A 14,213-nucleotide genomic window follows, 5' to 3' on the forward strand; every position below is an offset into this window, starting at 1 on the left:
TTTTGTCCAGACGTCCTGTTTTTGTTGTTATTTTATGTAGGGATAGTTTCTGTGGTTGTGTTTCATTAGGGAAGAGACAGCACTGTTCTTATTTTACGTTGTTTTTGGGGGGGTTAGGTGTTTGGTTTTTTTCAAAATACAAAAAAAACCAAAACAATATGCAGTCCGTAACTTTGTCTTCCGTCTTCCTAAATATGTTGTGATCAGTGTTGGGAAGGTGACTTTTAAAATGTATTCCCCTACAGATTACAGATTTCATACCCCAAAATGTAGTTTGTAACAGAATCCATTAAATAACTTAAAGTGAGTAACGTAATCTGAATACTTTGGATTACTTGATTTGCTGTAGAGAAGCAAAGATGAGGAAATCTTCACATAAGAAGTTTTATCTGCTAAAAGAAAATAAAAAGCCCAGACTTTACTGAACCAAATTAAAAATATTAATGATAGAAGACGAGGAGACACGTCCATGGGGCATGGTTTAGTCCTGGTTTAGACCTAGTTTAGACCTGGTTTTAGACCTGGTTTAGACCAGGTTTTAGTCCTGGTTTATTCCTGCTTTAGTCCTGGTTTAGACCTAGTTTAGACCTGGTTTTAGACCTGGTTTAGACCTGGTTTAGAACTGGTTTGGACCTGGATTTAGACCTGGTTTAGAGTCCGACAATGGGTGGAATTACCAAACAAAACAAAACAAAACAAAAAAAATGGAATAGCCCAAAATGTGAAAACAAGAAAATACCTCTGTGTAATCCATTTATTTCAACAAAGTACCTGTAATCCAATTACCACTCACTGAAACAGTAACTGTAACTGAATACAGTTACTCATAATTTGTACTCTGATTACGTAACTCTGGTACATGTAATCTGTTACTCCCCAACACTGGTTGTGATGTATTTTGGATAGTTAGTGTGTCCAAACATTTGACCAATAGTGTGTATATGAACACGGTGACGTACCATTCCCGTTCCCCAGCGGCTCCGTGGTCTCCCAGTTCATGGCCTTCTGTACAGCCTTCTTCCAGCGCGCGTACCTGAACTCACTCTCTGCAACACAAACACATCAGCCTGTACACAACTTATGCTTCAATCAATTATAGCTGCACACTTTATTTTGGGGTTCAGTATTTATCCTCCTGAGAACATTTTCTCTGGATATGGTTGAGATGTTCTTGTTATTATAAAACATCTAAGATACTGAGATACACATTTGAGCAAGTATTGATACTAAAAGAAAAAAGTCAGAATCACGAGACTGAAATGAAGCTTTCCCGAATGTTTTTAGAATGATGTTGAGCTGTATCAGAACAAGTAGAAGAGCACATAGACTAGTCTACACACATGGACACTATGGAACCTACCTGCACCACTGAGGATTACACACATATAACGCCACTTGGGAATAGAAAAGGAAGTACTACCATTTAATATTATTAAGTCAAGTCAAGTCATTTTTATTTATAAAACAAATTTAAAGACAACCACACCATCTAAAGAATGAGTTTTACAGTGTTTCCCACAGAAAGAAAATCGAGTACCACAAATTGATTACACGTCTTACACTGATAAAACACTTGCACTTTTTGCTCTCTGGACCCGACTCTCTCTGCCTGCAGCGCAGCGGTGGGATGGAAAACTGTTCCTCCTAGGGTGTCCTCAAAGTCCGATCGGGCGACGGTTGTGCTTAGCCCCGTGGGGCTTTGCGACAGTCCTTTTACTTCTGGTCACCCGACGGTCTACGCAGACCTTTCCCAACACTCAGAACTGTAACGAAGCTGGGCGTGGTCCGGAGGTAGCCTGGCCTGACCCAAACCCAAGATATGAATGTGCCAAAACACAAGGAGGCCCCTTATGATCAGGCACTGGAGTTATTTTCTGAAAGCCTCATAAAATGAGTTATTCTGACAGGACATGCATATGCACCACACAGGCTCATACTGCTTCATTATTTCATTTAGTCGTCTTGTTGTACCTTTAGTAGTTTCTTAAGTCTAATTATAGTATTTTATTTATTTAACTTGTATTATTATAATACAATAATATAATTCATAATAATATGATATATAATAATATCATTGTTACATTATGCTGTTTATTTTGTTTTACCAAAAAAAGTTACATACAAAAGCAAATGAATATTGGTTGAGCAGGTCTTGAGTTAAGTATCTGAAATAAAAACCTCAAGATTTTTTTGTAATTCATTCCGAATGTCAAAGAATCTAAAGGTCAGGTTAAAACTAAACTTTAACATCAGTTTTGGTAAGTAATTCTCAACATGAAACTTGAAATACAGATCTTCCTCTAACATTATTTTGATTTGACCAAACTGTACTGGCGCCTCACAGTCCAACGCGGGGTGGGATTGGGGGTGGGATGGTGAATTGCAGTCTGATCAGGGGATGGGGGGCACACAATACTACTTGGTCTGTGGGAAACACTAATATTAATTATCATCGTGGTATCAGAATCTGTATTGAGTACCGAGTCTATTCTTTAGTACTTCATTTGAGATTGAAGTCGTAGTAGTGACATTAGGACAGACACGTGGTACCTTCAGGGTTGATCTGTGGCTCAAACTTCTCACAGGTGACTTCACTCAGGTCCTCGGGGTTCAGGCTCCACACGCTCACGCCCTCTGCAGCTCCAGCCGCCATCGCTGCCCCCAGAGCTGTGGTCTCAGGCATCGACGGCTTCACTGTAAGAGCAACACAAGAGCACTTTGATTTCATTTGTGTTTTAAATCTGGTTCAGTTTTACATCAGTTAAGTGAGTTTGTAGAAAAATTCTGAAAGAGAAAAACAAACAAAAATACATGACGTTGCGCTGAATGGAATCTAGTAGCCGGACCTCTTGTCAAAGCTTGTTGATCTTGTCACATTTCAGAAGTGTTGTGTGTGTGTTGGGCGTGGTCGGACGGTGCAGGTTGTCCACAGTAGTATCGTCTCAGCACTGAGTGTGGAGTGAATGAACGCTGCCCTGCAAAGCTCTTTAAGTGTCTTCAAATGACCTCTGTGTACGTCATGTCTGTTGCCCCTGTCCAACCAGAAAGTACACTTATACACTTCACTAAAACAGTCCAACTGTGGAATACTAAGGACATGGCGATTGATTTTAGACGTGCACCTTCCCGCAGCGTTAGTGTCACCCACAGTGATGTTGTCAAAATTGTCAATAGTTACAATATCTGGAGAATAAATTGAGATTTGATCTAAACACTGAAAACAATGTCAAACGAGCAGTGTTGGAAGTAATGTGTTATAAAAGTAACGAATTACAGTAATGCATTGCTTTTTGCTGTAACGCAGTAATATAAGAAAATTGTAATATTTTACTCGGTACAAATGTCCGAACCCTAACCCTAACCCTAATGTCAGTAATGCGTGTTACAATGCTTTTTTAACCAGGATTGAAGTGGTGGGTTTTTCTTCAAACAAATTCTCTAAAATCACCAGGATACCAGCTGCATTGAAACACCGGAGACGCACCTGTGTAGACCGTCAGGTGACCGCGGGCAAAAGGACCTACGCAGAACTCCACGCTCCACGGAGCGAACTGCAGCTGACGCCCGATCGCACTTTGCAGACAGGGTTTCTGCAAAGCGCGATCCAAGTTCTAGTCCAAGATTAGTCCTGGTTTATTCCTGGTTTATTCCTGGTTTAGTCCTGGTTCAGTCCTGGTTCAGTCCTCGGTTCAGTCCTCGGTTCAGTCCTCGGTTCAGTCCTCGGTTCAGTCCTCGGTTCAGTCCTGGTTTAGTCCTGGTTCAGTCCATTATAGGGCGCAAGCATCTTCAGTTATTTTGGTGAGAGTAACTTAAAGTAATGCAATAGTAATGTAATGCCTTCCATTTTAAATGCAGTAATATTGTAATATAACTAATGACTTTTATTTCTTCTTTTATTGAAAGTGTGCTTACTTTTTCTTTCATTTGCTGGTTTCAGTCCCTGTCCTTGAAAATTAAAAATAAACTGCAGAACACTGTTAAAACCTGCTCAAAAATCACAGGGGTCAAACTGAGGGAGCTGCGTTCTCTGTTGGAGGAGCGAGTGCTGAGCAAAACAAAGAGTCTCCTGGCTCAGCTCCTACATCCTCTGGCTCCTGACTTTATTATGATGCTTTCAGGGTGTCGGTTTTAGGTTACAGTATGAAAGACTAACCGGTTCTCTAATTCTTTTGGGCCCTCTGATATTAAATTGCTCGATTCTAAGGTTACAGTTTTCAGAATGTTTTGCACTATAATCTGTATAATGTTCTATCTAAGAATGCTGCAAATGAATTACCCCATGGGATCACTAAAGTTTTCTGAATCTGAAAAACAAATTTTCAGTAAAATCTTACAATAAATAATGAATAATTTATGTTGTTTTGTGAAATGTGCTGTCTAACCTGCCATATGTACTTAGAACAATGAATCATCTTTATACATTTTTTATCAAAAGTTAGATCTGTACAAGCATGTTCTGATGATGATGTTCTTGTTCAGTTATTCTAGGTTGTGACATTGTTTTTGTAGGTTTAAATAGCTGAACAGTTGGAGGAAATCATGACAGGGTTATGATTGTGAAAAGCAGGCCAATTTCCTTGTAGACTTGAGCCTATATGTAAAAGTATGCAAAAGGTGATAACCACAAACCAGTTCAGTTTAGGATGCACAGGTGTGGCTTTTATTATTTATTTATATAACCCAAAAGCCTCCTGGAACGTTCACTTAGTACTTGTTTTGATTAGTTTTTAGTTTTTTTTTTAATGAAAAGAAACAAAAGGGCCTGTGTAGATTTTTCCCATGAATTTGAGCAAAACGTCTTGCTCCAGTACAGATATATTGTATAAGCTCTTTTCACTCCTGATCAAGTGAGCTGTGTTTATGTTACAATATCTTATAATATACATATACTCCAAGTAAATAAAAATAAAAAATCTATCAGTCAATTAAATATGAAGCTCTGTATTGTATGATTAAAGAGGAAGTGTGTTAGCATTAAAAGTTTTTAATAATCTTGCTCCACCTCCTCTAAAGGAGTTTGTGAAAAGAAATTCAAATCGCACAAGAGCAGCTCTAGAGACGACTGCTCTGTGCCGTTTAGGAAAAGTTTTAGAAAGTTTTTGGACAGACACTTTTGCTTATCGAGCAGCTCAAACATGGAACACAGAGCAGCTCATGTACGAGAACTTTCAACACTGCAGCGGTTTCTAAAGCTTTAAAACAGCAATGTTCAGTGGTCAAATATGTCACCACGTTTAACCAAATTACATTTTTTTTATATTGAGGGGTTGTTTAACTCTTTAACTCTTGACTTTGAACTTCAGATAAACTGTCTGAAATGAACTGTGTGTATAATGAGTGTGTTGATATTATGTACTTTTGTGTGATTGTTGCCAGAGGTGGGACTTGCAAATCGTGACTTGGACTCGAGTCAGACTTGAGTCACTATTTTTAGGACTTGACACTCGACTTGATAAAATGGACTAAGACTTGGGACTCGACTTGGACTTGAAGGTCAGTGACTTGGGGCTTGACTTGGACTTGAGCCCTGTCACTTGAGAAGCACTTTTAAATCTGAATTCTTTCTGTTTGAAATGAGCCACACTAAGATCTTCTCAAGACATTTAAAAAGGAAAAATGAACTAAATTAATATCTACAACTCTTCTATAAATACTCATATATAAATCTACAATGACTTTTAAGTCCAATTTATCTTAAAATTCATATAAATTGCAAAAATCAAAGCTATATTTTGGTATTTTGATTTAAAGACTTGAAATGACTTGAAGCTCAAAGCAGACGACTTGGACTTGACTTGAACTTATGGACCAGTGACTCGAGGCTCAACTTGGACTTGCCTGTCTTTGACTTGAAACTTGACTCGGACTTGAGGTCAAAGACTGGAGACTTACTTAAGACTTGCAAAACAATGATTTGGTCCCACCTCTGGTTGTTGCTGTACTTTTCTCCGTCCTGTAGATGATTTCACATCAACCTGCCTGAAGATGGAAATGAGCCATGCTGCTATAATCTTTACATATTTATATTTTTAATCTTCATTAATGCACACCGTTCCTTTACAAGTACATAAATAAATAAATGCTAGTTGTTTTCTCTGAGAGTTATAACAAGCACTTATAAATTCATCACAGAGAATAATTAAGATGTTCAGAATGCACAAGGTAAGTGAGGAATGACTTCAGACCACTGCAAACGATTTAAAATGAACTGTCTCTGTTTTTGCATGTTTTTAGAAAAGTTAAGTCAAGTTCCAACTAACAAATAATAGTCTTCCTCCAAACACCAGATGCTTTTACTGACCATTAGACATGACTGAATCAACTGCAATTCTATTTTGATTATATCCCCAGTCCTTTTCATGTGTTATCAAATCACACATGAAAAGGTCAGCGCATGTCAAGAAAATAAAAATAAAAGGTCTCAAGTTATCAAAATCAGATTGTGGGGACTGTCTTCAATAACACGCCCTTATCAAATCATGCATTGTCTTATGATGTCCTTTTGAATTCCTAAGTCCTCCAAACAGAATGTGAAAGTGCAGCATGTTATGATCAGTGGAGCATGTCCAAGGCGTGCTCACAGAAGAGGCATGTAGAGCTGCAAGATGAACCACAATCAAATCGAAATCGCAGTTTGATTTGAGTTTCACATAGTTAGGAAATCGTCACAGCTGTTTTTGAAGCAGCATCATTTCCTCCACAGACAGCTAAATATCTTCTTCTCTGTAAAAGCTGCTAGTGCTGTAGTTTGGATCTGTACAAACATGTTCTGAAATGTGTCACATGCCCTCCCTGTGTCTCCATGGGGTCTTATTCAGTGTCAAAGCTGCTAACTAGGGGTGTGCAACAATATCAAAATATCAATATATCGTATCGTTTAACACAGGCATGTCCAAACTATGGCCCGAGGGCCAAATGCGGCCCCCAGACAATTTTTTTCTTGGCCCTCAGGCTTCCAGGTGAATTGGCCCAAATTACCTTGCATCAATTAAAAATGAACTTTTTACTGCAAGTTTTTTTTGAAAGTCTACCTTGATAAAGCTAAATATTAAATATTAGTGTGTATTTTTAACAATCTTATCATGAATAAAGACTCATTCTAACATGTTAAACATGCACATATTTCAAGTATTCACTGTATTGAGCACCAGTCTACGGCCCTTCATCAGCCCTCTGCTTCATCTTGCCCTTGATGAAAAAAGTTTGGACACCCCTGGTTTAATGTGATGATACAGTATTGATATTGTGGGCTGCTGTATTGATACATCACAGAGTATTTCTCCATGGCCGAACACCAAAGTCCATCTGTGTCATATGAACCATCTCACACTCTCAGGAGCTCAGGGACCGACCTCCTGCTGGTGCCCAGAGTCACGACTAAACACGAGGAGTCAGCGTTTCAGGTTCACACAGCTGAAACCTGGAACAGTCTGAACATGTGAGACAGACTCTACTCTGACTCTGTTTAAATCCAGACTCAAAACAGTTCTGTTTAGCTGCATATGACTGAAAAGTTATTATTCTGCGCTCTTCTCTCTCTTTTAATGTCTCTTTTTCTTTTAAATTTTATAATGATTATTTATGTTTTGATTTGTTTGTATTGTGATTTTAATGTATTTCTTATTCTGTAAAGCACTTTGAATGACTTTGCCTATGAATTGTGCTATACAAATAAACTTGCCTTGTCTATTTTTTTTGGTATATTCTACTAAATTATTTTCTTACAGCGCAATTTTGTTGCTTGTTTGAAGGAAGGAAACTCATTTATGCACCATATTTGACATATTCACTTTGCACAAGAAGTAGTTTAATAAAGACTTTTAGTATCACAGCCAAGATTTAGCCTTTATTTTTTTATTGAACCATATCGAATCAATTTGAAATATATCGAATCAAAAGCTCACTGTATCCAGATGTGTATCGTATCGTGGCCTGTGTATCGAGGTATGTATTGTATCGACAACAATGCTCTACTGCTAACCCTGTAGTTTGGACTTCTACAAACAAGTAGAGTACAATCTTTGTGTTAAAGTGTTCAAATTATGATCTATTTTGTTTTTATTTAGGTTCATTTCAAATGTTTGTTTTTATTTTTCTCCCTTAGTATATAAAATGTAAAAATGCTTTTTATGTTAACTTGTGTTGTGTTTATAAATTTCACTTCTGTTTTTGGCGCTCTAAGTCACTCCCCCTTCAGAGCTCTACCACAACACAATCAGCGTGCATCCTGCTAAAGAAACTACTGCACATCCCAACAGGTTTGTCAAGTTTTTGGGCACAGTTTTGCATCATGTTTTGTGTATTTATGGAGAATTGTTGTATTTTGCATAATGTGTTTCATAATAAAATATTTTGACAACTGGAAACATTTAAATGTAGTAAATACACAAAAAAGCTCTCTAAAGTCTGTGTTGTTATCGTACCCACGGGGATGCACAGGATGTCGGCCTGGAGCTGCATGAGTAAGCGGTTGGATGTCATTCCTCCGTCCACCTGCAGCTGAGTCAGGGGGATGCCACTGTCCTGGTTCATGGCGTCTAAAATCTAAACAAAAGAGAAATTTAAGGTATCTGTCCGAGCACAGGTTTTATTTTTATTATTTATCTCTGGTGACTGTGAGAGTTGAGATGATGTTTGTTGTTTCTGTGCACATGGGATCGAGAGAAACATAATTTCGATCCCTAAAGCTTTGACCTTTGAACATGTGACAGATGTGATGATGCAGATAAAGTGGTCATTACCTCTTTGGTTTGGAAACAGACGGCCTCTAGCGCAGCAAACGACAGGTGACGTTTGTTGGTGAACTGAGTCAGACCACAGATGATCCTGGAGAAAATAGTATTTTATGACTCATTTATTACTATTGATTAGAGATTTAAAGCAACGCGGAACATTTCGGGTAAAGTCATAACGTATCTATGAGGTATTTTATTTGCATTCTAAAAGGTCATCTCACCCTCTGGCACTGGGCTCCCAGTAGGGGGCGTACAGACCCGAAAATGCAGGGACAAAATAACAGCCATACGATGTACCCACGCTGGCAGCCAGCTTCTCTGTGTACAAAAACACAACAAACAAAACTAGGTCAATTTAAAGAGCTGCAAAAAATAGATTACATGGCAGAGAATATATTGTATAGATCAGTGTTTGCCAAACTTTTTTTCTAGGGACATATTTTAAAAGTCACAAACCTTCGCAACCCAAGTCAACAGACATTATTCATAAATCACAAAATAAATGCGGATTTGATCATTATTGAACATTAATGAGGATATTTTATTGTTGACTGAGTGATCGTGTCTCTGAACAGTTAGTATTACTCAAGTTTGAAACAATGAAAAACAGTCACTGAAGCAGCAATAAAAGGATCCAGAAGTCGCCTGTTTGGACATTAAATGTAGCACATTTCTTTTTCTTTTCAACAATCAGTTGAACCAGCAATACTGGAACTAAATAGTCAATAAAATATTAATACAATTATTAATATAATTACAAAAAAACATTAGAAATTATACCAAACATGTCTTAACATTTGAACATTTCTAATGAGATAGTTGGGCCTGTCTGTGTTTTTAGCGCGCTCCAGTCCGGCTGCAGGATTCAGGAGCAGCCTTCAGTCTGTTTCTGTGCTTTGTCTTCATTTTTGTGAGCACAGAAAATGCTAATTCATACATATATGTAGTAGTGAAAGGATTAAGCATAGAAACACTGGCCCTACTGAGGGCAGGAGATTCTGATGAAACACTGATTCAGAATGACGATAATGTCACAGATCAGAAGTGTATATCACAGACCTACACGCAGATCGTGACAAGGTGACCCCCAAAGAAATCTCTAGCAACCCATCTGAGGGTCACGACCCAGTCTTTGTTAAACATTGGAATAGATATTTGTTATGAAGATGTGTAAAATAAAGGTTAAGGTTCAACATTTGTGGATCATACGTTTGGATATTTCTTAAAAAAAAAAAAAAAATGACAGTATAAAATTCTCGGACATGAATGCAATCTATTGACAATAAACTACTTCCAAAAGCTACAAAAGTTAGAAAATTGTCAATAGGTTGCACTCCTAACTTTGCGTACAGAGTAGTATAGTAGTGTATTACAGCTCCATTAGAGTTTCCATTACAGTTTGCACGTGTTTGCTGCCCCCTAGTGACAGAAGGTGCACGTACCAAGCTCTTCGTGAGAGGCGATGATCCCCAGATTGTCCTGCAGCCAGCGGACCACAGCTCCAGCGATGGCAACTGAGCCCTGAACAAAGACATTTAAGGGAGACATTTTAAGTAACGTGTACTTTTAAAGTCTTGTAATCATGTTTTGACTAAATAATAGTGAAATGCTACGATGAGAAGGAGTCAGTTGTACAGTTTTGGACAGAATCTACAGTATATACCTGTTTCTATAATGAAGCCATTTTATCAATATTGCATTTTACAGTGAGCAAAATGTATCATCTACGTACGTGTAAATTTGATACAAAATAAATACAGAAAAAAACATGAAGAAAAAACATACAAGACATGACAGTTTCCATTAGGGCTGGGTATTAAGAAGTTGCCGATACGATACATAACTCGATACATAGGCCACGATACGATACACAGTGTTGAAGGCTACTTTTAAAATGTATTCCCCTACAGATTGCAGTTTACATACCCCAAAAAAAAAAAATTATGGCAGTGATACTAAAAGTGTTTGTTAAATCACTTCTTGTGCAAAGTTCATAAGAAACACAAACATTTTAATCATCAAAACAGTGAAAATGTCAAATGAGTTTCCGTCCTCAGGCAACAAAACTGTAGCTCTGTAACAAAAGTTAGTAAAATATACCCAAAAATACTGTTGGCGATGTATCGATGCAGCAGCCCATTACATCAATACTGTATCATCACATTAAATGATAAGATATTTTGATATTTTTGCACATCTCTAGTTTCCATGGTGCCTGGGAAAGTGATTTACATTTGACACAAGTACGGTTGAGTACAAGTACAGTGGAGTGTGTACCTCGAGAGCGTAGCAGGCAGGTTTGTCTCTGCCCAGCTTGTAGGCCACAGTGGTCAGCAGGCCGTGGTCAGACATCACAGGCTGAGAGAGGACACATACTCACAGTGAGGGACACAAGCCTTTACGTAAATACTTCTACAAAACATTATTATATCCAGTTTGCACCTTATAAAAGCTATAAAAGGAATTCCAATGTATAAGATCACACTCAACCCACTCGAAACTACTCATTTTACTGGAAATTAGTCTAAAATGAATGTGGTGTTAAACTCAAATCCAGATATGCATGTATTTAAATTAAACTTTTTAATCAAGTAAAGCTTGATGGATCTACACAGAAATATATGACTAATTACTGTATACCGTATTTTTCGGACTATAAGTGGCACTTTTTTTTCGTGGTTTGGGCGTTTCCTGTAACTTACACTCAGGTGCGACTTATATATAAAAATTTTCATAGTGAAGCGTGGAGAGGTTCTAGTCTTGTGTGTGAGTATCTGATGCTCCTGTTCCTCCTGTACCACTGTCACTTCACTCTACTGCACATGTCTCCTGCAGAAAGAGCCTCTGTTCTGTCTGTATCATGTCAGTCGATCGCACCATTACTTCTGCACCACTGAACAATTTAACATTTAAACAAACATAAAGACAACTAAAACCATCCTGTCGGGATTCAGAAAGTCCGGAATAATTCTAACTGGCACTGATGTTGAGTCTGACGACAGCAACACAGAAGAGGGAGCGGCGCTCTGTTTACCTCCGGAGGTCGAGGCCGAGTTGTTCAGAAGTGACACCGAGGATGAAGAATTGAATAGATTTAGTGATTTGGAGTGAGATGGAGAGTTTGTTAAACTTGTTCTGTTCTGTTGTTTCTGTTATAGTTTATCTGAAGAACTGTTCATATGTGACGTTAACAGTCTGTTGTTCTCTCTTCTGTTGTTATTACTCCAACTTGACTTTACACAGGAAATGTCGGTTCCTTATCTCTGATTTTATAAAATACATTTCCCCTAAAAAGTGTGACTTATAGTCCGGTGTGACTTATAGTTAGAAAAATATAGTAATTATTATTCTGTTTTGTGTGGTGTTTGATGCATGCAGTATTCTAAATCTGCATATCGATTTCAGTTTTACTTGTAGATGGTATATCTCTCATCTGTTAAGAGTACTATTAAAAACTTTTCAAGTAGACAGTCTTCATGGATGTTTGTGTTTTGCCTGGAATGTTCCACAGTATGGTATTAAACTCCTCTCTTTCCATTAAGACCACCAGGTAAAGTTACAGGTCAGATCTGTAAAGGGGTGAGCCTCTGAGTAAGAACACATGTTATTCAAGGTATTTTTATTTTTCAACACCTCTAATTGGCTCTGTGTACAAGGGCAGACCGTTGCTCCAGACCAGATATTCTAGCATTAACTACTGAAGAGATGGTGGAACATTCCGATCAAGGCAATAACATCTCTGTGGAAACAACAGTCCAGCTTTAATAGGACCAGGCTCAATAAAATGAACATATTAACCTTGGATCCAGTGTTTCGCAGCAGAAAGCAGCCCGTCCCATACCTGAAAAACCAAATGAAACCAAATGTATTGAGAGAATACATGAAAGAACACTACATGTACTACAGGCTAGAGCCCCGCACGGCAGGGTTTAGTCCTGTTGAAATCCTGGTTTAGTCCTGGTTTAGTCCTGGTTTAGTCCTGGTTTAGTCCTGTTGAAATCCTGGTTTAGTCCTGTTTTAGTCCTGTTGAAATCCTGGTTTAGTCCTGGTTTAGTCCTGGTTTAGTCCTGTTGAAATCCTGGTTTTATCCTGGTTTAGTCCTGGTTTAATCCTGGTTTAGACCTGGTTTAGTCCTAGTTAAATCCTGGTTTTGCTTTTAGGCCTGATTGTAGTCCTGGTTTAGACCAGGTTTAGACCGGGTTTAGACCGGGTTTAGACCTGATTTTAGTCCTGGTTTAGTTTCAGTTTAGTAGTCGTTTAGGCCTCATTTAGACCTGGTTAAGACCTGGTTTTAGTCCTGATATTAGTCCTGATTTTAGTGTTGGTTTAGACCTGATTTTAGTCCTGATTTTAGTCTTGGTTTAGACCTGATTTTAGTCCTGATTTTAGTCTTGGTTTTATTCTTCATTTTAGTCCTGGTTTAGTCCTGGTGAAGCCCTCGTTTAGACCTAGTTTAGACCTGGTGAAATCCTGGTTTAGGCCTGGTTAAATCCTGGTTTTGGTTTTAGGCCTGATTGTAGTCCTGGTTTAGTCCTGGTTTAGACCAGGTTTAGACCGGGTTTAGACCTGATTTTAGTCCTGGTTTAGTCTTGGTTTAGTCCTTGTTTAGTCCTCATTTAGACCTGGTTAAGACCTGGTTATAGTCCTAATTTTAGGCCTGAAATTAGTCCTGATTTTAGTCTTGGTTTAGACCTGGTTTAGTCCTGGTTTTAGTCCTGATTTTAGTCTTGGGTTTATTCTTCATTTTAGTTCTGGTTTAGTCCTGGTTTTGGTTTTGATTTAGTCCTGGTTTAGTTCTGGTTTAGAGGCGCGGCCCGTGTGGTCTATACAAGGCAAAAAGGTGAAGCTCCAAATTATGAGTAAATTGTCAGAAAAGCGACTGAATTTTACAGCTGATACACGCACGCACAATTACTGATACCAATACTGCTGCAGATGTGGACAGATGTGGACCATTATGTTTTCTTTGCGTGTGTGTTGCATCTATTAAAAACCTCAGGTCTAGAGCGAGACTCACGTATTTTTGGCTTGTCCATCCTGGAAGCACATCTGTCCAACCAGAGCGGCCGACTGGTCCCCGAGACACTGCAGCACAAAGACACTTCAGACAAATTCTAATTCAAAATGTAAATATAGTGTTTTTAAATCTTACCCCGGAGATGGGAATTCCAGACAACGCTCCAGATTTCTGTTGGGAAAAGAAAATATAGTCAAGTGTCTAATAGTGTACATCTGTTAAACTGTGGTGGTCTGAGCACTTATTTGGATAATATATTTTAACACAATTTACATACATTATTCAAAAAAGTGGACAAGTTACCAAGTCGTTTGCTAATATTTTTATAAGCATATTTTTGCTGATGAAATGCAAATTAAACCAAAAGTAGGACTACATAAGGGGGGTCAAAATATAGAAAAAAATAAGTGTCTAAATATTTTTGTTAACTTAAAACCGATTACAAGGAATAAGAAAAAATG

At 38.1% G+C, this 14,213-nt stretch overlaps 1 protein-coding gene across 2 annotated transcripts in view; it reads right to left on the minus strand.

The window, feature by feature from the left end:
* gk (glycerol kinase) overlaps positions 1 to 14,213 on the minus strand; it is a 40,972-nt gene that overhangs the window by 8,411 nt on the left and 18,348 nt on the right. For both annotated transcript variants that reach the window (XM_055164350.1, XM_020936559.2), the window contains 10 exons: positions 13,888 to 13,923; positions 13,753 to 13,820; positions 12,534 to 12,576; positions 11,013 to 11,093; positions 10,178 to 10,256; positions 8,957 to 9,053; positions 8,742 to 8,826; positions 8,424 to 8,544; positions 2,551 to 2,694; positions 960 to 1,046 (listed from right to left, as the gene is read on the minus strand). In XM_055164350.1, the coding sequence (XP_055020325.1) occupies positions 960 to 1,046; positions 2,551 to 2,694; positions 8,424 to 8,544; positions 8,742 to 8,826; positions 8,957 to 9,053; positions 10,178 to 10,256; positions 11,013 to 11,093; positions 12,534 to 12,576; positions 13,753 to 13,820; positions 13,888 to 13,923 (841 nt within the window). The remainder of the gene's footprint in view (positions 1 to 959; positions 1,047 to 2,550; positions 2,695 to 8,423; positions 8,545 to 8,741; positions 8,827 to 8,956; positions 9,054 to 10,177; positions 10,257 to 11,012; positions 11,094 to 12,533; positions 12,577 to 13,752; positions 13,821 to 13,887; positions 13,924 to 14,213) is intronic.

Source organism: Boleophthalmus pectinirostris, unplaced genomic scaffold, assembly GCF_026225935.1.
Source record: "Boleophthalmus pectinirostris isolate CB_2022bp ecotype Guang Dong unplaced genomic scaffold, ASM2622593v1 HiC_scaffold_11, whole genome shotgun sequence".
NCBI lineage: Eukaryota > Metazoa > Chordata > Actinopteri > Gobiiformes > Gobiidae > Boleophthalmus > Boleophthalmus pectinirostris.